General features: G+C 37.2%; 1 protein-coding gene across 2 annotated transcripts; it reads left to right on the top strand.

Annotated features, from left to right (window-relative positions):
• The first annotated feature begins 15,075 nt into the window (after positions 1–15,075).
• On the top strand, positions 15,076–19,301 carry LOC108100906 (tetratricopeptide repeat protein 30 homolog). Of its 2 annotated transcripts, XM_017205021.2 has the most exons (6): positions 15,076–15,140; positions 15,197–15,375; positions 16,078–17,079; positions 17,668–17,878; positions 18,410–18,950; positions 19,217–19,301. In XM_017205021.2, exons 1-5 carry the CDS (start codon positions 15,081–15,083, stop codon positions 18,923–18,925), a joined length of 1,968 nt encoding a protein of 655 aa, XP_017060510.1. In that variant the 5' UTR covers positions 15,076–15,080; the 3' UTR covers positions 18,926–18,950; positions 19,217–19,301. The 2 variants fall into 2 exon arrangements, with proteins under 2 accessions (XP_017060510.1, XP_017060509.1); XM_017205020.2 differs by lacking the exon at positions 19,217–19,301 and having other exon boundaries at positions 18,410–19,072.
• Positions 19,302–25,462: the final 6,161 nt, after the last annotated feature.

The raw sequence follows: 25,462 nt of genomic DNA, 5'->3' as shown, positions 1-25,462 counted from the left end.
ACAAATGGAAAGCCAAATAATAAGTAATATTGAACTTATTACTCAATTTTTAATATTTTAGTTAAGCTTCAGGAAATATTTAAAAAATAATAAAATAAACAAACTAAGTTTAATTATCTTTCGACGTCATAAATGCTTATTAATATCATAAGTTCTAGCTTTAAAGGCAAACAAATGGCCAACACAAGCGCATTTAAATAATTTGATGCAAATCCGAATGCAAAGCATAAACAAATGATTGACATAAATTACAGAAAATGGCTGCCACACAGCTAACCATGAAGATCATTCAACGTTGGCTTCTGCAAAATCTTTTCCCTGGCTGCAATTGAAATCATAAATTCTAGCAGCTTAATGACCAGAGTCAAAGTGGAGTCAAGCCAAGTGGAAAATTGACTAAGAGGGGAACGAGTCGAGGCTTTGTTTGCTTTGTTCGGTTCGGTTCGGTTTGGTTTTGTAATTATATTTTGAACTTTGCCGCCAAGCTGCAAAACGTGCCTAATTGATATTCTTAATGGCCATACACAAAGATAGACGGAGACTCGCGACGGCGACTGAGCAATTCACACTTCATTTGAAAATTTGCATACATAAATGCCAATACAGATTGCATGTGATGGCTGTGCTAGCCAAAGTTCCAAGATTAACCAACTTCTAATCGTTAGTTGATCAGCTTCGAATTGCATTTTACACCTGGAGAGGGCTAAGCAAAATAGTTTTGATCAGGGAATTGAAATGTATAAAATTTAAAATAAAATAATAATAAGAGCTTAAAAGGTTACTTTGATTACCTTCTTTAAAATATACAATGATTTGCAATTATACTTGTGTTACAATTGAATAATGGTAGTAAAATATAAGTAACATTTCGAATATTTCCTTTAAAACATTAAACATTGTGTAGTTTAAGTTTGGTTACTATAATAAAATAACAATAAAAACACATTTAATTAAAACTAAAGCAAAGTAAACTTAAAATTGTTCTGCATTTTTTAGAATATTAAATATTTTTAAAATCGAGAACAGAAAGTTTCAATTAAATTTAGAATATAATTATGCTTTATGCTTATGGATACTCTAACTGCATTATAGCGTTCACAAGCGTTTTCTCAACAATTTTCAGAGGGCCACGATAAATTACAGAAGACTAGGCTAATTTTTTTGGAGTGCACGTGGGCCAACTTCGGCAGCTCTCACGTTCCCAATATCGAGTCCAATGTTAGGGCTTCGCCGGTGCAGTGGCCCGTTAAATGGGTCGAAGACAAAGCTGCGGTTGTGTTGTTATTGCTGTTGTTGTTGTTGCTGTTGCTGCTGCTGTTGGTAAACGCCCCGCAGAAGAAGACCAAACAAAACCAAGAGCAGAAGCTGGCCAACACGTTGACAATGACAACAATTGTAAGCGACAGAGCAAACATCCATTCAAGCAGCCCAACCAGCAGCCAACCATCCAACCAACCAACCATCCATCCATCTGGCCATCAGGCATTGCCGCAATTTTAAATGACCAAATTCGTCTTGTGGTTTGTACTTGAGAGTCCCAAAACTGGTCAACGAAATGCTATATCAAATCGGCCAAGAAAAAATCAGCCGCAAAGAGAGAACAACTCGGACCAGCTGTCAAATCGACCAAACTGAAAACGAAAATGAATCCGATTTCCAGCCGAAATGTTTTCTTCTTCTCGTGCGTTTTTTTTTTTTTTTTTTGATTCTGTTTTGCACCCGTAAAATGTTAAAATATGTAGCCATAAAATTGCCTTGGCCCAGCTCAAATTGAATGCAATAAATGAAATGTACAAATGAATTAAATGATTGAATTGATGGTCAGGGAGAGATTCAAAAGGAGATTAAGTAAGAGGTGGGTGAAATTTTTCAGTCGAAATGCGTTTCATGGAGTCCGTGCTGCGAGCGAATGTATAATCAGCTATCAAATAGGATAAAGTAAAAGTTATGGAAAATATTCAGTTTTTAAATATATATAGCTAATATATTAAAATGAGGAAATCTGTGTGGAGTGGAAAACAGTATTAAGAAAAGTTTTAAAGATGTAGAATCTGAGAGTATTTTAAAATTTACTGAGACAGCATTTGGACTATCATTTATATTTTAATTGAAATTCTCAGAATTTACTAACCATATTGCAATGTAATTTAACTTAACAAGCTCACACCCTTTCACGTTCTGCAAAAATTGTTATTGACATTGAAGCTTACAAGTCAAAAGTAGATTCTGAGTGTTCTTTATTTTGCTAGTGCATTCACTAGAAATTTTGATCATGCGATCATCATTTCGCAAGCTGATCTTTCTCTGTAATTAGTTGGGTAATCAGCATGAAAATTTGTCCCGTAGTTGTGATAGTATAGCCGAGATGATTAGAAAGAGCTGACTAGTTGATAGGTTGAACTTTCGGCTCAAGGTTTAATTAAAGATTAAATCACTGTCCAGCATTCTTCAAGTACTTTTGGTCGTTGGAAGGGTAGCAAATTAATGCTGAAACCCATCGAACCAGTCTGTTATATCACAAAAACGTGGTTTCTTTCCCTCGTTCTTATTCAAACATTACCATTTGTCTAAAGTTTTGACATAATGTTGAACCACAAGTTTCCACACACACACTCATTTTGATTTACAACCTCAATTACTCGGCCACCGTTTTGGGCAGCCTCAAGAGAACTGAACCGACACCCGACCACGCCATATCGCATATATAGTATACACCAGTACAGAACTGAATAGAACTGAACAGAACTGAACCGAAAAGAAGCGAGTAAACCATCGCCATCTTCAAGTCGTGGGCCATTTATGGATCTAGCAATGCCAAAAGACCGACAAAACATGAGAAGAATTCTTGGGCTCGTATTATTTATTTATTTATTTCGTGTATCACTTAACTGCCGAAATAAACACGATCAAGGCTAACAGCGACAACGGCGATGACAACACGCAGGCTGGAAAACACATTTCGGCACCAGTAATTTCGGCTTCTTTTGGCCAAAGAGCGATAGAACAAGTGCAGATATGTCGACGGTTGTTCTCGCAGCGAACTGAAGGTGAAACTTGGGTATTTATTTATGCAAATTTCCCGCTTGGCTGCCAAATGAAGAACATGTGGCAATGGCGCTGCTCTGATGTTAATGATGTTGGCAAACGCCAAGTGGAGTCGAGTAGCAATGCGAATTCTGGTTTTCTTGCTTTCGGTTGACAAGACTTGCGAAGTCTATTCGTTGCGTATACGCAGTGTTGTCTCTTTGATTGCGGTTTGGCGTTGAACGGAGTCAGCTTTATGGGCCACTTAAGCAATTGATGCTCGTTTGTCGCGCCATCTTCAGGGTTTAACTTAAGTGCACTTTAGTGCAGGTTATGACGAACAATAGAAATGTAATGGTATAAAGATTGCATTTACTGGTAAAAGTAAATTGATTTAACAGCTTATATAATACATTTTTAAAATATAACATTCTTTTATAGGAAACCATGACGTACATATAGTTTTAAATGGGATTATTTTCTGCTGCTTTTCTGCCATAATTGTGTTAATTTTTTTTGGCGGAAACTTCGGATTGCCTGCTGCCAAAGTCATGTCATGTGAAATAATTGCAATTTGCAGTCAGCGGAGCAACAACTACAATGCGATGATGATGATAGTGATGATGATGGAAATGATGATGATAAATGTGGTGTGCTGTGCTGCGGATGATGAGCTGCTGGCCCATGGGGCGTATACAGAATGTAGAATTGGTTTTGGCTCTGCCCGATGATCTCACATGCACTCATTGCATGAAAGAGACCAAAGCGAGCGAATTATCTCTCTCACACACATACACACGCACACTTGCAGATGCACAGAGAGAGCGAGAGAGAGAGAGAGAGAGGGAGAAGTAGCCTTTGTCACTTGGAGCTTTACAGGCCATTACATAACGTCGTAATGAAGCGTCAATCTGCGTCGCAGGTCCAGAAGCAGAAAACAGAAAAGCGAGAGAACCCACAAACACAGACGAGCAGTGTTGTGTGAACATTTCATGGTCACCCATACCAACGAGCCCCATCCGCGCAAGGGTGTGTGTGTCTGTGTGTGAAGTAAATATTCGCATTGTAGCCAAAGAGCAGAAAATACAACCACAAAAAAAAGAAGAAGTCTAGACTCGAATTTCCCGACTATGACATACCTTTTATTTAACCCACATTATAAGAGATGAAAAAAAAGATCTTTAAAGATTCCATTTAATTCCATTTTATAATCTCTACGATTATTTTTTCAATGTCAAAAGTAATGATAATTCTTGAGTTAATTTATAATTGATATTTAGGTTTAAGAATTCCATTTCGCAAACAAATTTTCTACGAAAATAAACTTAAAAAAGCACATTTGAACTAAAAAAAGTGAATATTACTATTATATAGTTATTTAAGGAATCTCAACTTTAAAAACATTTATATATATACAACAATTTGGTGAAGTAGACAACGTGATTGTAAGCAATTTAATAAAAAATATGCTTTTTGGCACCCTCACAAGAAAATGCACGTTGAATTACTATTTACTTTCATTTGCTAAAACCAAGTATACCCTTTTAGTGTATTTGCAACGGGTACACAAAGTACGAAGCCAGTCAAACATTTTTCCAGTGCACTGCGAGCAGTTTTCGCATAGTGGAAACTTTTTCCATGGCATTAAGTACATCCCAAACAGTGGGGATTTGTTGCGACCTTTTCTACAAAACGAAGAGAATTTGCTGTGTAATAATGCAATTGGCTTTTAGTTCCCCTTTTCCCAACTCCACTCTGTATCACTCCCAGCTTCAAGGGTTTGGTAGCCACTTTTTGTTGAGTTTCTGTTTCGAGTTTCACTTTTTTGCCCTCTGCTTTATACACATTTTATTTTTCGCCAGCTCTAGTTTGGCAATTACATGTTGAGCTCTTTTAAATTAATTTTTTAAAGCTGCTGACAGCATAGTAAATGACGTATGCTGGAATAAAACAGAACTAAATTTTTAGCATCATTATTATGTTTTTATAGCCAGCACTTTAAAGAAAAAACTAAACATTTTTTTAAGCAAATATGCTTACAGTTCTCCCATATGCAAAAACAGCCTGAAATAACCCGAAGATAAATACCATCACCTAAGTGTAATGATTTGAGGAAACTGCTATTAAAATATTCATTCCAAAATACGGCACTAAAATCTCACTTTGCTCATAAACAGAAAATGATTTATTTCTTCAAGACCAAAAAAAAAAAAAAAATGGTTCTTTGATGCATTTCGAAAATTTCTTTAATGCCGTGTTCCCTCTTGCGAAATTTCTGTTTTCGCGATTCCATTGAATTGCTCGTGCAGCGACAAATGCATTTAGCTGGAATCCAAACAAATCTCACCGCGCCATGGTGCGTATGAGTAATGTGAGACCTATGCTATCCATTTCTTTAGAACATTTAGCTGGAAATCCAGCGCAGACTGAGTCACACACCTGGGTGGGCATAGAATCTGCGCAGCTTCCAATTACCAACCGAAACAAACAAAACACTCTTGGATTAGTCACTTTGAATTTCGTTATAGGGCTGGGCTTGGCAACGTATACGTAATATTCAGTACAGTGCAGTTCGTGAGAAGCATTTGGCTTGGATTGCAACCTGCTGTCGCTGTTTGCTGCTGCTATTGCATTTTATAATTTATAATTACAGATGCTGGGCCCTTTTGCCGCCGGTCCCCCTCGTTTTGCCCGTCGATGGCTTGATTTATTTAGCTTTTTTATTAGTGCATCGGCGAGTTAGACCCGTTTCTGGTCGGTGGCAATTGCAACCTTGAACTTGATATTAGATACGAGCCGCGCGTGAGTGAGATTGTGTGAGAAATATTTGTCGACGTCTCACAACCGGTTTTCGCATCGATTCCACGGCCAAGGGCAATGGAATCTCTGGCACATCATTTTCCTCCCGCCCAGTCATCAAAATTTAATTTAAAGATACTTTTGCCAGTCTATATGACCCGTCTTATCTTTTCGGGTTTGCCTTTCTCCGCCTTTTTTGGCCTTTTTTCTTTGTTTTTTGGGGTTGACTCATATCGGGAAAAGTATGCCAAATATTTGCTAGTTATGTGCGTTTAGCCAAGGCAAACATTCCGCCACCTAATCCCCGCCCACTCGTCCTGTTTGTGTGCAAATATGTAAATCAATGTGGGTCGTCCTAATGGCAAGGGCCCCCAAATGGATGGGCGACGGGTGAAGGGCGAAGGGCTGTCTCTGTCAAGTGGTTGGCAGGCTACATAAATTGTGTGACAGCCAAGGAAGCATCCACCTTCCCACCCAACACCACCCCCCTTCACTCCCCCTCCAACCACCACCCACCGCCCATTTGGGATGGCCTCTGGGGAGCGTCGTCATATGGAAAATAATTTTACGGCCACGCATCGCCATGTCACCGTAAAGTTTAAGTGAAATAATTGCACATTAAAATGCATTAAACAGACAGAAGCAGCCAAGTAGATGCGAAAATATGGAATACATTTTTAGGCCAGGAAATCCCACTCTAAAATACTCTATAAGGGTTTATTTTGAGGTGAGGATAGCGTTTTATGACCGAAGGAAATCTCTAATCCTTGATCCAGTAAAAATGTTAACACAAATGTTGCCAAAATAACACTTTTGACACGCTTATAAAAATTGGAATAAATATTTATTTTTCTTATTATTATTTTTTTTATGAATAGAAGCATTAGCATGTCTTCTCTTGCTGAAATATTACATTTATTATTTTAAACTATTTATTTTAATAAATTAAAACCAAAAAAATATATTTTTTTTGTTTTCGCTTTTTGTTTATAAACTTTTAAAGTGGGACCTTTATATAGAAGAACAATAGTAAGTTCTAGTTTATTGAACCCATTTAACATTAGAAACAGAATTTTTTTTGTTAGAAAGAAAGTTGTACCAGATATTTCACGTACCTTTTATTAGAGTATCGCCACTTGCTAAGGAAAATTGCCATAAAGAATTACTTACATAAACATCCGAACTTATGTACGTATACGAATGATCTATATGTGCATATGGTCGCCGAGACGGCCTACAATAAATTTCATCCAAATTACGTTTTCATGCCGTTGGCGTGCAATTTTCGTTTAATTGAGGCTTATTGCGGTCTTTCGGGTGGGTGGTTTTCGCCAGCCTGTTGGCTTGGCCCGATCTCCAGCTGGCCAACGTGGCCGAGTGTCCATCTGTCCATTGGTCCGTTTGTCCATCTGGGATTCCAACGGATAGGGAACTTGCCTTGTGCGGTCGTTGGCGCAACAGATGCGCCCGCATTTCAAAGAACAATACGAAAATTAATCATTAAAGACTTTGACGATGAGTATAATGATGATGATGACTGCGACGACGTTGACATCGAGAGCTAGCATAAAGAAGCCCCTCTGTATCTGTATCCGTATATGCATGGCTTGTATCTGTCAGATACGCTTTTTCGTGCAAGTGGAGGCATTGTTTATTAACTTGAACGCTACTTTACTGTTTGATATATAACATTGAGCGTTCTATAATTAAGCAAAAAAAAAATCACTCACAATGCGGCACAATCGAGTGATGATGACAGAAAGGTGAAGGGGGTTCCGTTGCCACGGCGCATTGCCACCGTAAAAACCCATTCAATGTCACATTTGATGGAAAATGCAGCCCACAACGCGTTTCCACATTTATTTTCACTTAGAAAATACTTTACACTGGCCCACGTACATTTCCCCTTTTTTGTGATTCGATTTCCGCATTGTGTTTTCTTTGTGACAACTTGTGAATAGGTTGACTGAACCCAAGAGGTTACGTCGGAAGAAATCATCTCTGATTTTTATATTTTCCACGCCACTATCTCGTGAACTTTGAGTACAATCTGAATCACACACATTTATTTCAAATAAAAATTCACAAAAATAATTCAGAGACTGTGACACACATTTGTTCGAGTGGAAAATGTTTTAAAATATATATATTTAAGCAGCAGCAGAGCGCACACTTCGATAGAGAAACTAAACAAATTCCATGACAATGACCTTCTATTCAGAGCAGATAAATAGAGCTCAAAGTAAATGAGCAAACATTTTCAGCAAACCCGCCAAATGTTCGAAAATCCACATAAACAGAGAGAAATGGGGAGAGAGTGACCGAAAGAGTAGAGAGTCTAGAGTCTAGAGCCTAAAACAAATAAAATATACACCACATATGAGTGTAAACAAATATATGCCTAGAACATTTCGACTGAACGATAATGAAATAAAAACAAGTTCACTGCACGGAAGTATCAAAGCAGGCGGCTTTTGGGGGAGGAGATCGGCCGGAGACAACGTCACAAATCGAAATAGAAAAAGCAAAAGAAATGGAAGCAAAACAATTATAATTAAATACTACGGCAGGCACGACAACAATTTCCATTTCCATACGTCATCAATGGGTAGGCACAAGTGATTAATTAAAGATTTTGTAGGCAATTGGGGCAAGTGTGAATAGGCACAGCAAGGTGGGGAAATCCGAAAAAACAATGAATGAATGAATAACGCCAAATATTACGAACGATTAAGATAAAAGCATAAACACAATTATGGCCTTTATCTATTGAAAACGCTAAAAAACGAAATATTAACTTTTTAAGCGTGCACTTTTTTTATAAAAAAACTCTGAAAACTTATTAAATTAATAAAAATACTTATTTAATTAAAAATAAGCAGTTTTATAAACCGAAAAGTTTAAAAATAACACATTTTAAACAAATTATTTATAACAAACATAACAGTAAGTTTTTTATGACCTTTAAGTTTAAGGGCCAAATTATTTTTAAAATATTCTTTCGACAATAATTAAGCTGTAGAGGTAGATGAAATTAAATTTTGGAATTGTAAAATATATACTAAAATACAATAAATATTGTTATATATATTGGTAATATATCATTGGTTGACTACTTCACATAAATATATAAAAATTAAATAAAAAAAAAAAAAATTTAAAATCCTCATTAAGTTTAATAGGTTTTGTAAATTATTCATGCTGGTTCACGCGTAAAACAATTATATATAAAAAACAAACAAACTTCTTAAAAATGTATTTTATATCTTAAAACATTGATGAATACCCAGCAATATGGAGGCCATTACCCACTGAAGTCTACCCGAAGCAATTTGCCACCCTTGCAACAGCTCCCCTGCTGCAGTTACAAGCTTTAAATTAATTTGACTCACTTGAGTTTCGTTTTCGGGTTTTTATTTTGGCCATTCCTGAAACCTGCCGAAAAAAAGCGCGAGTTGCCGGCGGACTTCGGAGCTTGAGACACATTTTATGGACATCGTCGTTAAAGTAATCAGCAGTAACAACAAGAATCATCAGAGGCGGCAGACGACGGCGGCGCAAGGCATTAAACCAAACCGAAAAAAATACATATACGCCTATATAAAAGGCCAGCGCAGCGAGTTAAAAGACTTTTAACCAAATTCAAGGTCAACTTCGTTTCAATAAACTGCAAACGGAATGGTAAAAGCCGATCTGTGGGCAGATCGGAGTCGACCAGATGACAGGGGATTGGACCGAAGGGGATCCGCGACTTTTGACTGCATGACGCAAATGAGGCAAAAGGAAAAAAAAAAAAAAAACCATCAGCTGCTTACCTGTAACTGAAACGCTTCCCTCTCCTCTTAACCCTCTAAAATATCCCGCATCCCGATTCCCGGCAACGATTTTTCAAGCGAAATTTTAGCGTGTTAATAAAGACTGTCGAAAATTTAAAGAATGGCTTTGATAAAGCACAACAGCAACAAAAACAACAACGTTAATGAAGCAGCGAAGAACAACTGGTATAATAAATGCTTCTGCTCGTCGATATATAATATAAAATAAAAAGTGCAATTTTATTCAACCAAAACACAAAAGGTTATTTACGTTCATCTGAAAAGAACGTTTCCAATCAATTTCCAATTAAAAGAGGAGATCGTTTAAACTTAATGTGAAAATAAAGAGAAATGAAATTAATTATTATGACAAGAATACCTTATTTTAGCTAAGCAACACTATGCAACATCTTTTGGATATAATATTTAAAATAATCTTTTATTTACGCTTCAACATCTAAAAACTCATAAAAGATTCCCAATCAGAAATTTCCTTTGAAATCAGAACTCAATTTTGGGAACTAATTTGATAAAATTTGTGGTTTCCAAACATCAAAACCAAACTGATTTTTGGCTAAATGCACTCTCTTTTTCTCCCTTAAAAATGAAACCGCAAAAATATACAAATATTTCCAGCATTTATTTAGCTCTGCGCGTAATTTGTTTATTTTACCTGTTAACCAATTTATTTCTGATAAATTGTTTATATGCCGTTGGTGAATACAAGTCTGGGTCTGGTATCCGTTCCTGCGGCGGTTTTGTTTACACATTTTAAATGAGTTTCATGTATTTTAAGTTCAATCAACTTTGCACCGCAGCCGAAAAAGCCAAAAACAGCCACCGCAACAATTGATTAATTAATGAATTATTTATTGAACATGCAGCAATCAAAGATGTGTTTTTGCACATTCTTCGTCTTTGCATTAGTCAACCATTGATTGGGAAATTTTGAAAAAAGCAAAGCAAATAAACGAGTTTCTTTTGCAAAAATTAATATTTTAGAATTGTTTCTTTTATTTTTGTCTAAGCGATTAAATAATTTTTTATTTCTAAACAAAACATTTTAATTGGAAGTGAATTGTTTTTCCAAAATTTTATGATCTAGGGCAGTGTTTCCCAAACTTTTCGGGACCGCGACCCACCTACACAAAAAATTGCAAGATCTATATGACAATTAGTAGCCACCAAAAACACCCGGACCCACCAGTGGGTCGCGACCCACACTTTGGGAAATACTGATCTAGGGGAATCCACACATAAGACTTGTTTATGAACAATAAAAAAATAGACAAAACACTTTAAGCATTGAAAACAAATAGAACTAAGCTCAAAATGACAATTGTTTTTGAAAATCTAATTTATGTTATAGACTTTTTTTAATTTTATATGACGTGGCTTAAAAGATTTTTAAAAATTTTAGATGCCTAAGGCAGGATTTTTTACTCTATTAATTTATTAAAAGCTTTTGTATTTAGACCTGAAAACTGTAAAAGGCTTGTCAAAAATAAATTGTGATCATTTGCTGAGATTGTAACAAAAAGCCATGGAATATATATACATGCTTTGTTTATTCATATGAATATTGAGATACTTGTACATGTATTTGCTTTTCTGTAGCAAATCTAAACATTTGCACTTCTCACACTTGTTAGAATCCAAACAAGATGCAGCCGGCGAACGGAGATAGAAAAAATAAGAGAGGCGAGCGAGAAAAGCTGGATGGTTTATCGCAGAAGCTCGAGTAGCTCCTCCACAATGCACTTGAATGCCCTTCACGAGAGCCACCCCTTCCAACCACCCAACCCTTTTCCCCCCTCCCCCCTCCCCCCTTTCCAGCACTCCCCTTAACCACGCCCCTCGCCCTTTGTCACACTTTTCGCTTGAACTGTGTCAATGGCCTTGAAATTGTTTTGCGCCTCAGTTGTTGCTGCAGCTACGAGATTAGTGGAATTATTGCACTCGCTTAGATCTCAGAAGGCCCATGAGGAAATGCCTGCATACTGCACACAGCTCACACAATTCTTCATCAGTTTTTCAAATACTGTAGAGCGTTTTGCGAAAATCGCTAAACTAAAAGCAGTTTTATCAAAAAAATAAAATAAGTATACCTAAATGGACTGCGAAACATACGATGCTTAGTAGTATTTAATCAAATAAAACTTGTTCATTTCTGTTACATTATTAAAAATCCTTTTAATTTAATATATACATTGTAATAGTGAAAAGAAAATATGAAAGTAAGACAAAAACATTCCAGATTACTTATTTTAGAAATAGAGTTATTTTTAATTACAGCTTAAACCCCCATACTTTCATTACATTTTACTTTCTTAGAATAATTTCTGAATGAATTTAACATCAATAGTGAAAGATTGTTTTCATTTATATCTTCTTTCTTCCCTCAAAAGCAGGAAATGCTCGCGTTTCGATTCTTTCCACTATTTCCTCTTCGACTTCTCTGTGTGGTTTCCCATTGTCAGTTCTCTGGGGCCAAGTGAATTTTTTTATGGTTGCGGGACAGGAAAAGATTGCGCCACAAGGTCAGCTAAAGTAAACCGCATTATTGTTTTTTGCTGTTGTTGTTGTTGTGTTTTTTCTTTCAACTAATTTACAACTGAGATGATGCGCAGAGATCCCAGCTAACGATAATGATTTTCTAGGTTTTCTGACGCCATATTATGCTAATGTAAAAAATATTAGTGTAGGAAAGTTTTAAGTGGGCTGTAAAAAAAGATCATAAGAACAACCAAAGAACTTAAGACTTAAGAATATGTAAAAAAATGTTTTGAGAAATAAATTAGTTCCTTTCATGTTTATACTTTTTATATAATGTGCAGAGTTTTAGGGAAATTAATTTAATTTCTTTCAAGACTTATACTGTGCAGAATTTTTCCATGAAAACTTTTCAATGATCTTTTGAGAGTAAAGGTAGTAGTCCACTCATTTCACCCTTGGCTCGACGACTTAACTAAACCCTTGACTCCGACGTCTGGCCATAAAAAACACTTCCAAAGTGCAGCAGCAACAAAAGCAACTGAAACAAGACTTTAAGACCGAGCAAGTGTTAATTTGTGGCCACATCAACCCGAGCTCTTGTTGAACCCGACAACCCTGAAAACAGCCCTCCAGCAAGTGCAACACGAAAATAAACCAGCAAAAAAAATTAAGAGATTAATTCGAGACAAGCAAATGCAAAATTTGAACCATAAACAAGTCAGGAGAGCTCGTCACAAGACAGGGAATGCGATAAACCAGCGGAAGGAAAACGAAATTCAGGAGCAAAAGGGGAGATACACTCAAAGAAAGTGAGGGACTTGGATGTACATTAACACCGAAAACTTCCATACAAATTTTGAAATAAAAAATTTTACATAATATGAAGAATCGATTACCTACATTATAATGTCTCAAAAAATAATTTAATTAAAGTTAGAAGCAAACACCATTCCATAAAATGTATATTGCATTGCATTACAATATTTTTTAATTAGAATGAATCACTCGTGTTACAATATATTCTTCTTTTTTTTTATTAAAAAAAAATAAAAAATGTAAACCAAAAAAAAAAAACGAAAAAACAATTTATATTTAAATGTAAAATATATAAGTGCAATAAAGTTGTAGGAGATACAAGTTTTACATCTTGTATTTGTAATCCATTATTACTTGCCCTTTTTTTAAATTTTCAAACATAAACTGTATTTAGATTAATTTATAAGAAAGTTAAACAAATAAGCAAAAAGATATATAGTGATTTTTTTAATCCAGTTATTCCCAATTTTTCTTTGAAGTGCTATATTAAAGGAAAATTGCAGCACCCAATTTAAACGGGTTCAAAAGAAAACGACACGCGAAATGATATTTCATCTGACATTATCTAAACACCTCGCCTTGCGTTCTTGCCGGAGTCTTGGGGCAATTAGGCCTGCAATAACTCGGCAAAACAAAACTTGAACTTCAGCCTGCCGCCGGCACCTTGAGAGCCTTATTTCCAGTGGAAAAAAATGTATATCTGGTAATTGCCAGCCTCAACTGCATTACTCATGCGCCGCGTTGTCGCTTTTGTGGCTGCCGAGTGGCTGAGTGGCGAGTGTAGATAGTAGAGTATAGAGTATATGCGGTTAGCCTTAGGCCTCGGATCGAGAAAAACTAATGCTCGACGGGTGACATTGTAAGAAAATGCAGTTGCACTTGATGCTGCCAACTAAAGATGCGAGTCGCGTTGCGATGACATGAGAGGAAAACGTTTAGCTGAATGGCATCAAATGCATTTTGTTTCGCGGCTAAGATTTCCAGTTCACCATGAAACGGGACGCAGCTGGCCGAGAGACTCATGGTCGCGTTTTTGAACTATTTTAGCCAAGAGCTGGAGCGAACGGGCCGAAAACCCGTTGTGCAACATTTGGTGGCCGCCGCTTTTGGCCAGACGGATGACGGCGGCCAACCTTGACCCGGTTCTACTTCTAGCTGGGAACCTGGCTTCTAACCTCCATTGAAGCTTGACTACTGGCCTTTTGGACAGACAGACTGAGAACCTAATTAGCATTTCCGCACGTTTCGCTCTAGTTGCTGTCAGTTTTGGGATTTCCACGGAGGCGAAAGAGAGAAAGAGCGACTGTTGCTCCTCGGGGAAACCTAATTAAAAGTGCTCCTTGAACTCGCCGCCCGAAAGGCTTCAACACGGATTAATGCCTCCGGTTGCCAGCTTCGCGTTAACACTTTAAGTCCTCCATCAGCAAGTCAGGGAAATAACGAGGCCAGCCAGCAGGAGTTTGCCATCAAGATGCTAAAGTTTTCAATTAGACAATTTTCTCATTTACATTTCAAATGGATTTTGCGGCGCCACTTGCGCCCGTTTGCCTCTATCTTAATTGGTTTTTATGGCAGCGTTTTGGCCAAGCAATGAATATTCTTGCTGCTGCTCACCCATTATACCATTCGGTTGGTTAAATACACAAGAGTTAAAGAGTGGCTATGTAAAGTGTCAAGAGAGCTCACGATTTAAGCCCAACAGTGATTAATTTATTCTTAAAGGGGGAAGTTTGCATGTATGCATGTTAAATTACAATAAGCAATTAAAGGTTTATCAAGGTATATTTTTTACTCATGTGCGATTCGAATGAAATAAAAACAATTCTTCCGTTTTTAAATAAATGTGTGGCAAATTAAAAATAACTACTTGTCGGCTGAAATAAGTTTTATATACAATTTTGCCTAAGTAAATACAATAAACTGTCAAAAATTGTACGTTTTTTGGCCTTTTAACCCTAAACCATCCCCTGTTTGAATGTTGCACAACCAACTGTTGCCAGTCACCTGAAAATCGTTGCCATGGCGCTTGACGAAAAACAAATAAAGGTCACCATGGAAATCCCGGCAAGCAACCATAACAAAGGGCTTCCGAGTGTATTTTTTCATTAACTAACGAAGCGTTCAGGCAAAATGTTGCATCAGGGAATTATTCTGCGGGAAGGACATGTCACCAGGACAATATACAATCTGGTAATCAGAAACTTAATTATAAATAAAGTATACAAGCTAAGGGTGGAGTGCTCCAGATCAAAGACAAGCGCTACGAGGATGTGATCGAGTGTATAACCAACTTTGGTGAGGCGGCCAACACGAGGGCGGGTTTATCCACCCTGGGACACTGCTACTACCACGCCCAGAAGTACGAGGAGGCGGCCACCTGCTACGAGCAGCTCTGCCAGCTGGCTCCGAAGGAAGCCAAGTACAGGTGGGTTTCAAATAATATGAAGTTCTTCCTAATAAGTATTTTGTGAGAAACAGCGAAATATCTGTCCAAAGCATACAAATTTCCTGAAGTAAACATATAGTATGTATAGTCTTTTTGAGGTGACCCAAGTTATCGGTTGTATTTAGATCTTCTGTGGAATGAAGGGTTGTGTTTTTGTGTAATAAATAATATAACAAAAAGTGTTGTGTTGCCAAAGATGAATTTTTCCGTTTAAAATACGGACAACCCAATGTATTTGAATACACTTCTTGAATAAAGGAGCCTAACTATTTGTTAAAATCTTTAACAAAAGACTTTTTCCTATTCCGCGATTTTGTGATGTATTAGATTTTTAATAAAATTAGTAACTTAATTTAGCGTTATAAAAATTAGTCCAACAAACGAGTTCTCTATAAAAAATGAAATTCTTAATGATATATGTATGTAAATATATATAATATTTAAAGTTTTATAACTATTTCCCTTTATATTCACCAGCCAAAGATATTGTAGAAATAATAGTGATCTAATAAAAAAAAAAATATATATATTTAATTTTATAAAAAAGATCAGTAAATTTAGTCAGCTCCTCACATTTTTGTTGTTTAGTTGCCATATTATCCGTTCAAATAATCTAAGAAATAGTATGTGCGTTCAGTATGAAATGTTTTATAAATATCTTATCCTGAAAATCCCTTTCAGGTTTTACTACGCACAGTCGCTTTACCAGGCTGGAATCTTTCCCGAGGCTCTGCGAGTCCTCAAGCAAATAGGGGATCAGGAGGATGAGCTGCGGGAACATTGCCTCCAGCTGCAGAGTGCGATCCTGTACTCCAGCGAGGATTTCGCGGGGGCACAGAGCTTGCTGAATCAGCGGGCAGGAGGCACTGCAGATACCCTAAACGACGAGGGATGTCTGCTATTCCAGGCGGATCAGCACGAGGCGGCGGTGCAGCGATTCCAGGCGGCCCTCCAAGTGGGTGGCTTCAATCCACTGGTGGCCTACAACGTGGCCTTGGCCCACTTCCAACGGAAGCAGCGAGCTCAGGCCTTGGACTACACCTCAGAGATTGTGGAGAGGGGGATGAGGAATCATCCGGAGCTGGGAATCGGTGCCCAGGTGGATATTCCCGACGGCGGAGCAAGGAGCGTGGGAAACTCCATCACCATGGCGATTTCGGGCATCACTCAAGCTCTCAACTTGAAGGCAGCTCTGGAGTATCAAGATGGCAACGAGGAGGCAGCCAGGGATGCCCTTTTGGACCTTCCGCCTCGGGCTGAAAGCGAGCTGGATCCGGTTACCCTGCATAATATGGCTTTAACCGATGTCCAAGGACCAGTGGCAGGACTCAGGAAACTTGCTTTCCTTCTGGAGCTCGGAGCTCCTTCTTGTCCCAAGGAAACCTTTGCCAACATTCTGCTGATCTGCTGCAAACACGAACTATACGAAACTGCTGCGGATATTCTGGCAGAGCACACGGATCTCACCTACAAGTATCTTTCGCAGTATCTCTATGAGCTTTTGGATGCCTTGATAACCGCACAAACTAGTGCCGAATTGGCTGAGAAGAAACTGGGTACTTTGGCCTCCAGTTTGGCTGGTAAACTGCGAAGCTTGGCTGCGAAAGTCCAGGAGGTGAGGGCCACCAACGAACAGCAGGCACTCAGGGATGCCCTCAAGGATTACGAACAGGCACTGGAGCTGTGAGTTTTACTTTTCTTAATTATCACGGGGAAAGAGAAAGGGATAACCTTGTTTGAGAAATTTATATTATTGAAACATTGCACATTATTATTCGTTTTATTATTATTAGTATTGTTTACCATTTTGGGAGATTACTGTTTACTTCTTTAATTTTGGAACTATTAATTATTTGAGCTTTTACTTTACTTCTTTTATTATCTAAAAAGGTGTCCCTATTTTTATCCGTAACACTTTTACCAATTTTAAGTGTTATAACGTTTTTATCTTATATTTTTTACTTAGAGCCTATATTAAACCTTAACCACTTCTAAAATTTCTTTCACTAATCATAATAATATGAAGTTCATGCTTATTTACTTGCCGACTAGACTCTTAAAAGAATAATTCTTAAACCAGTTTAAAACTTAGTAAAGTTGCAATTTAACTTCTTGCAGATTATTGTATTATGTTTATTAAAGCATTTTAGTAATCTATTAACAATAACAAGTTTAATTCAATGAAAACTTCCTGAGTTGTGGCAAGACAAAGTGAAAACATTCATTATTATTCAATTAAAACACCATTATAATTTCTTCGAAACACTCTAGCTATCTGCCAGTGGTGATGGCTCGAGCATGGATATCCTGGCGAGATGACGACTTCGTGGGCGCCGAAAGGGAATTCCACTCGAGTGCAGAGTTCTGTTCGGAGAACTCCATTTGGCGATTGAACGCAGGACATGTGCTCTTCATGCAGGGCGACAAGTACAACGAGGCAGCCGCCTTTTACGAGCCCATTGTGCGCCAGCACTCGGATGATGTGAGATTAAACCGTTCTGGCCATTCCCATCGCCACAGCTATTTCCAATTTGAATGTCCGGTATTCGAAGACAGAAGGGGTGTAATATACGTATGAGAGACAGACAAGTGGTTACAACAAAGCCTTGGGAAGTAGTTCTGTCCGTACGAAGGAAATATTGTTCCCAGGGATTTTACTTATCCATTCATAGATACTCAACTTCAAGAATTTTTAAAAAGAAGCAAAATAATTTTAATGAGGCATCAATTAATTTTAATAACAGTTTTTGTCGATATAAATTTTAAGCTAAGTTTTCTAGATCTAATATATGAATTTGTTACATTTTGGAATTTGTGCAACGTTTACGGTTATGGTAATTACGGATCGTATAAATATAATACTTATTTTTTGAATCCAGTTCAATGAATCTAGCCTAACCATAAAATCCAATCTTTCTGTACTTTGAATACTAGGCATCAAATGGTCGGTACAATCGACCAAACCAATTCTGATAGTTCCCCGTTTTAATCAGCAATCCCTTGTGTCGAACAGATCATGTCCGTGTCGGCGGCGGTGCTGGCCAACCTGTGCGTCTCCTACATCATGACATTCCAGAACGAGGAGGCCGAGGAGCTGATGCGCAAGGTGGAGAAGGCCGAGGAGCTGAAGGGCAATCTGGGCAAGCAGTACCACCATTTGTGCATCGTGAACCTGGTGGTGGGCACCCTCTACTGCGCCAAGTCCAACTACGAGTTCGGTCTATCCCGCATTGCTCATGCTTTGGAGGGGGGATCGGGTAACCGGCTGTATGCCGACACCTGGCTGCACGTGAAGCGCTGCATCCTGGGGCTCCTCACCGGGATGGCCAAGCAGAACATCATCCTGCCATATGCCACCGTGCAGGAGGTGCTCAACTTCCTGCGATTCTGCGAGGCCTACGGGCTCTTTACGCCGGCCAACATTTTTTCGGCCACAGAACAGGTGCCCGAGGAGCCTCTGACCATCGGACTGGAATCCCGCAAGCTCAGGCTACTCATGATAAAGCTCAGCGAGTATGACAATTTTTAGGGTCCCAATGAATTAAAGGTTAAAGGTGAACAGGGAATTATCTCATATTCACATAACTTAAACGTTTATATGGATTTGCTTATAAGAAAAAATGATAAAGCAATAGCAAGTCTGTACAAAATATTTTATAAACATTTTACTAACTTAAAAAAAAATTGTACTTGATTCAATCCAGTACATATGTAATTCCTTAAAATGTAATACTTTTTGCAGGTTATTTTTATAATAAATAGTTTAAAAAAAAATTTAAGATATATAAGCCACTACAATTTATCTTCATTTATTTTTTAGTTAATCAAAGATTTTTATAAATTACTGTTGTCAAAATGTGATGGTCCTAAAGTGGCATTCGAGAAGAAAAGGCCTCAACAAAAATAGCCCAAGGGATCAACTCGTCTTGCCTCTGTGACAGCTGCGGATTCCACTAAGGACTTCACTCTAGACAATGTGAGTAGGCAAAATACGGTGGGTAATAAATATAAATTACAGCGGAAAGAGCAGAAATCTGTCATAAATCACATTAATGGCAGATTTTCATCAGGCAGGTTAGCGCAACCAGGAAGTGGATTGTATGCCAATCTATTGACAAAGAACCCAGCAGCACGTGCTAACCGGGGTGAACTGCCTGCCTGCCTGCCCATTTATCCGGGCTTCCACATCCCATCCCATACCATCTCATCACATCCCATCCCCTCAAGCGTTCTGCTCCACGAGCACGTGAGCACTCACGCGTTCGATTTGACAACGTGTTTATGTCGCAGCTCAATTCCGCATTGACAGCCTCATCGACATCATCATCATCGGCATTATCATCATCATCGCTGTCATCAATGCGACAACGAAATGGAAAAAATAAATATCACACCCGACTAGGAGGTACTTCGTCTTTTTAAGATCGATTTGATAACTTTAAGGGTAGTTTTAAGCTTTTGATAAATCCTGTTGTTTAGCTCCTTAAAACTATCACGAATGGAAAAAAATTAATTTAATAGAAAAAATAATGGAATTAAAATCCACCAATAATTTTAAGATTTTATTAATCCAGGGATAAATTACATTTTTGGGATATAAAAAAAGTATTTGTTGATTTACCTGACATAGTATGCAATTATTTAAATAAGTTTCTTACAAATGAACCAGAATTTCAATCATTTATTTATTTCATATATTGTATTAAATCTGGTATAGATTTATTTATTTGTACCTGCATTTTTAGGGATACAATATACCCTTTTTCCGTATGAGGTACACAAATGCGAAAAAATCCTAACAAGCACTTTAAGCTGCTACTGGCTCCTGTGGCATGCCCATCCGCATCCCCACTCCGTCATCTTCCCCATCTAGATCAGCATCCTCCTCCCCTTTTCCCTTCCCCTCCTCATTTCCCACACCCCATCACCATCAGCATTGATGTTGTCATTATACTCATCGACATCCTCCTTGTCATTACGGAACGCATACGAAAAAAAAAAGAGAGGAGGAACATACACAACATGAAAACACTTGTCATTAACACAAACAGACTGAAACACTCGCCCTTACACAGACACGCGAAAAACTCACACTTTCACAAACACATTGACACAGACTTTGGCGCTGAAGAATGGCGCCTGCATCGCTCTCCAAAGAAAGATAGTAACACCTTTTTGCCACGGAATTTGGTTATACCCTGTCGAAAAAAGAGTCTGTTAGATCCAAGCGATAGGAAAATAATCCATATAAAAATTATATCGTTACATTTTGGGTGGCTTAATTCGCACTTAGAAATTATGAAGTGTTTTTTTATGGTGATGATACATTTAGGATGAACGACTTGTAATATTTATTAGAAAACAACCTAGTAGGAATTCCTCGATCTAAGAATTAATTAGGAAGTTCTTAAAAAAGAATAATTACTCATATAGAAACTAAGTTGGTAAGTAGTATTTTTATAAATTAAACATTAAATATCCAAACTTCCATTATTTCAGAATATATCCAGCATAATTTAATTGAATTCATATTACATATACAAATCTTTGTAAATATGGTAGGCAACTGCTAAAGTTAATGACTTTTGTTTGGACTTTCATTATATAAAATAACATTTTCTTTCCCCAAGAGTATATCGGTGTCGATTAACGAAAGCAAGTAAATGAAACTTGGGGCAACTTTTTTTTAACTCTCTTATTTTTTTCCCCGTTGCCGTCAAGTGTTGCTCATTTTGTTTTACTTTATCATGTTTGTTGCCCGTTGCTTGTTAGGCGCCTTTGTTGTTGCCTCCTGCCAGCTCTTTGGTTCGTCCTTAATCCTGCCTCTGTTTCTGCCCAATTCCATTTCAGGCTGTCTCCAGTAAATTGTGCATTTCAACTTTGCCTTAACACTTCTTAACCCCCTTCCCAGTTCTCCCTCTTTGCTCGCCGAGCAACGTGTCGATTGTTAATATGCCTTTCAAGTCGTCTCCTTTTCGAGTGCCATGCAAAAGTTAAGTTGGACTTTTTTGGCTGGGACCCGGCAACTCTAACTAAGTTGTGCCTGCCACTCAAACTGATTTTCCAGGCCATTTAAAGCAGCAAACACGGAGACTCACAAGCACATAAATATGTATTTTTCTAAATGTCCTGGACAAAGGTTTCAGTGCAGTCCCCGACTTTGCTTTTTTGATCCTGTCTCTGACATTGTGTGGGTTCAAAAAATAATAATAAAGGACAGCTGACTGTGGCGAAACGAAATTGAAATGTCCTTCGGTTTTTAAAAAGAAAGACAGGAAGAGGTAAAAAGGTCTTCCAAAGTAAAATAGTTGGAAATGAAAAACTAGAGGAAAATAGATTGTAATTTTTTCTAAGCTGAAACTTAACTTGTTTTTACTATTTTTTTTTTAAGGCCATAACCTTTTTTTTGTTTTAAAACCTAACCAATTTAAAATAACCGTTTAAAGGGTATAAAGCTATTTTATAAACCCCATTCAAGTCAAAAATCAATAAGGCTTTGTGAGTGTTCCCGTTGTGATTTTTGTTTTTTTGTTTTTGTTGACCGTCGGCATTTGGCGGGGGCAATTGTTGCATGTCAATGTGAGTGTGTGTGTGTGTGTGTTTGTGACCGCTTAACTGTAAACGAGAAAATAACTCAGGCGGCGGTTGGAAAATCCCAGCAATGTAAACGGGAAAAAAATTGAAAAAAAGAGCAGGATGGCTGGTATTTTCAAGAGGAAATCAAATATTTGCATGTTTTGGGGGACTGCCAATAGACAAAAGGGAAATTTTGCAATATGCATGTTGTAAAATTTAAAATAATCAAATGCTTGATCACATCTTTATACAACCAAAAATACATTTTATAATTTGGCTTACTTACTTTATTAATATTATAAGTGATTCAATGTTTTTAGTTTTTCACATTTATAACATTTAAATATACGATGAATATAGAGTCAAACAACTTAAAGAAAATTTGGTTACCATAAACAATTTTATTTACTTTGCTTATGCACTTTTCTTTTGGCCAAAGCACTTTTATAAATTACACATGAGCCATGCAATTCCTACAAAAGTCTCACATCTTCGCTTGCAATGCATTTTGTTACTCATTCATGGATTCTTTCGAGGCATCCTCTCCAGTTTGTCAACAAATTCACCCGAAATTTTGCCCCGTGGCTGTGAAGAACTGGTGAGCACAATAAATCAAGCTTTGATTGCTTTTATCGACAGAATAGCAACACAAACTCAGACACAGGCGAATAGAAATAGTAAATCACTTTGCGCTATGGTCCGAGCAACAAATAATACTTTCGATCCGTACGAGTACTTTCTCACACACACACTGATACACACACACAAGGCCAGTGGCATTGAAAAATTGTTACGAATTCAGTTGAATTGCAAAAGGAAATTGTCAAGGCGTGTTTGGGGTTTCGACTAAAATGTTGTTACATCCATTACGTATACGCAGCGTAGACAGAAGTGCCAGAGAATAAAATGCGGGAAGTGGAGAGGCGAAATCAAATATCAAATAATTGTTGGCCATTTTGAATGGCTGCCAAAAACGCTGCGTTGGTCATTCCTTTACAAACAGACAAAAGAAATTAAGGAGTTGAATTGCAAGCACTTTTAATGGTTTCAACGCTCTGGCTTTGGCCATGAAATGCAATCTCTGGACCATTTGTTTTAGTTAATTTGGAAACTTTCTAGAGCAACAACCCTTGTCATTGGTATTTCCATTAATCAAGGGCTTATTTGGAGGCCAAACCCGAAGAAGGGTCAATGCTGGCGTGTATTTTTCCAACCATGATTGATGCAACAATGTCATTCAGGGATTGTTCGTTGGCTTCAAAAGCTCATAGAAAACCATTTTCGCTTGGGCACAATTCGCTAAAGAAAAGTCCAGACAGCCAGAGCCCTGAATAGAATGCTTCTCAGGGGAGTATTAAAATTTTCTGCACCATTTGCCTGAACTGCTGAGCTGTCAGGACATTCAGGATAAGGAGCTAAGTTAGAGCCTCTAACAGCGGCCAATAACCCTAACAGTTCGATGGTCTCGGTTTTAACAGACTTTCGTGGCAGTAAAAGAGTATGAGGACGCTTTTAAGCTTAAGAGCATTTTTTAACAGGAATAAAAGGATGTTATCGTTATGGTAAACTATTAAATATCTATGCGATTACTGGGTGTATGAAACGCGTTTGGCAGTTTGCATTTTAGTATTATTTGCCTCGAGAAGCTAATTAAATGGCGTAAGAAAAAACTATTTTCATTTTTGCATTCATTTTGAACTATTTAGTAAAGAAAATTAAATTTACATGTCTACGTTGTTGTCAACAAAAATTGTTGATAAAAGCTCAACAAATCTGATTTAAAAATAGCAGTGCTAAATATAGTCATAATTATCACTAGCTTCCCCTCCTAAAACCTTATATATAATCATATTTTAAAGCTCTTATCACTCAGTTTTGTTAACTTTCCACAACCAAAAAAATGTAGATGACGGAAACTAAAAAAATTATAATTATATTAACTCTAAAAATAAAGCAGACATAATTTAGTGTTTTTATAGTTCATTCTATGAGGCTGATAAGGTTTTCAGACGATTTAGGAGCTTAACATTATCTGCGATTTTAAGAGATTCAAAGACGAGCAGCTTCACTTTTCTGTTAACAAAAACCGAAAGAGAAGAGTTCACAAAAGAGAGTAACACCGATGAGATTCTCTTTAAATCTTTTTGAAGCTTTAACTTCTCTTAGATTTTATTTAACATTCATAGATTAGCTTTAGAACTTTAGATTAAGCTAACGTTAGGTTTCTTTAGCAAATCCGAGAAGAGGAAATGAAGAACAATTTGCTATTGAATATTAATAGCTTTTTCATTTGATCTCCAGAAATGTATTTATTAAATCGTGCATGGGGGGAATGGAAAAGAGGTACAAAGAAAATTGATAAGCATTGAATATTGAAATACCTTTTAAGCCCGAAACAAAATTGGCTTGACGGAAAAGTCAAAAACAATTTGAGATTCCAGAGGGAAGCCGAAGCAGCCTGTGCCAAGGCAAATTTTTTCACAATGCGACAAAACAGAAATAAAAGACCAAACAAATTGTGCATGAAATGCTTCCCAGGCGGAGACCCAAGAACTGGACCCCGAAATATATTTTATACATATATACATACATACTCTGTATATCCTTGAGTCATTTGAAATTTGCACAAATGAAAATTGTGGCAGTAAATTGAATTACCCAAAACAGCAGCAAAAGCAACAGCAACAACAACACTGACTGCCGCAGTGAAAACAGAACAATAAAAGAGACGGAAAAAAGAATAAAAGTTGAAAGGCCGAAACCGGCCTGCTGACTCTCTCTCTCCGATTTTTCCCACCAACTCCTTTCTAAAACAAATAACTTGGCCCCATCGTCATCAGCCCAAGGAAATAAAAAACAAAACAGCAGGGAAAAATGAAAAGAAGGATTTTCTGGTGCTTTCCGACTTTTAGATACCTTTGAATGAAAACCTAAACAGGTTTTATTTTGGACAAAGTTTATCCAATTGATTGATTTGTTTTATAAATTATAGAGAGCTCTTTATTTAACTATTGAAAGTTTTACGTTAGTATGTAATATTTTACAATTTTATTGCTTACAGAATATATAGGAATTTTCTGGATAGAGAAAAATATTTTTATAAATTATAGTAATTAAAATTGTAAACCAACCGAAAAGTCTTATCACGAGAAGCTTTAACAATTCACACCATTAAACCATATTATTTGGTTTACAATTCCTATAAGAATACATTAATTTATCAACAAAACTAAAGTGAATTGCAAGAAAAAAATAAAAAAAATATATTTTATATCATAAATAAATAAATTTCTAAGAATCGACCAGAAATGGTTATAAAATGTTTTCCGCATGATCCAATTGTATTTGCCTTATTAAATAACATATATACCCTCATTGCTGACAGATACTTGGTATGGGAATAGAAAAATGGTGGCTACTGACTGCAAAGTCAAATGAAAATCCCCGCGGGGCTGTCTACCCCCCGAACCCCCCTTTTTCCGCCAGGAGT

This window comes from Drosophila ficusphila, unplaced genomic scaffold (assembly GCF_018152265.1).
Source record: "Drosophila ficusphila isolate 14025-0441.05 unplaced genomic scaffold, ASM1815226v1 contig_607, whole genome shotgun sequence".
NCBI lineage: Eukaryota > Metazoa > Arthropoda > Insecta > Diptera > Drosophilidae > Drosophila > Drosophila ficusphila.
Note: the sequence above shows the minus strand (reverse complement) of the source record. Positions and strands in the feature narration are given on the sequence as shown.

Excerpts from the sequence above, each read along its gene's own strand:
- LOC108100906 (XM_017205021.2), top strand. The coding sequence starts at position 15,081 with ATGTTGCATCAGGGAATTATTCTGCGGGAAGGACATGTCACCAGGACA. Across the intron at positions 15,376-16,077 it reads CCGAAGGAAGCCAAGTACAG|GTTTTACTACGCACAGTCGC; the intron begins GTGGGTTTCAAA and ends AATCCCTTTCAG. Across the intron at positions 17,080-17,667 it reads TACGAACAGGCACTGGAGCT|CTATCTGCCAGTGGTGATGG; the intron begins GTGAGTTTTACT and ends GAAACACTCTAG.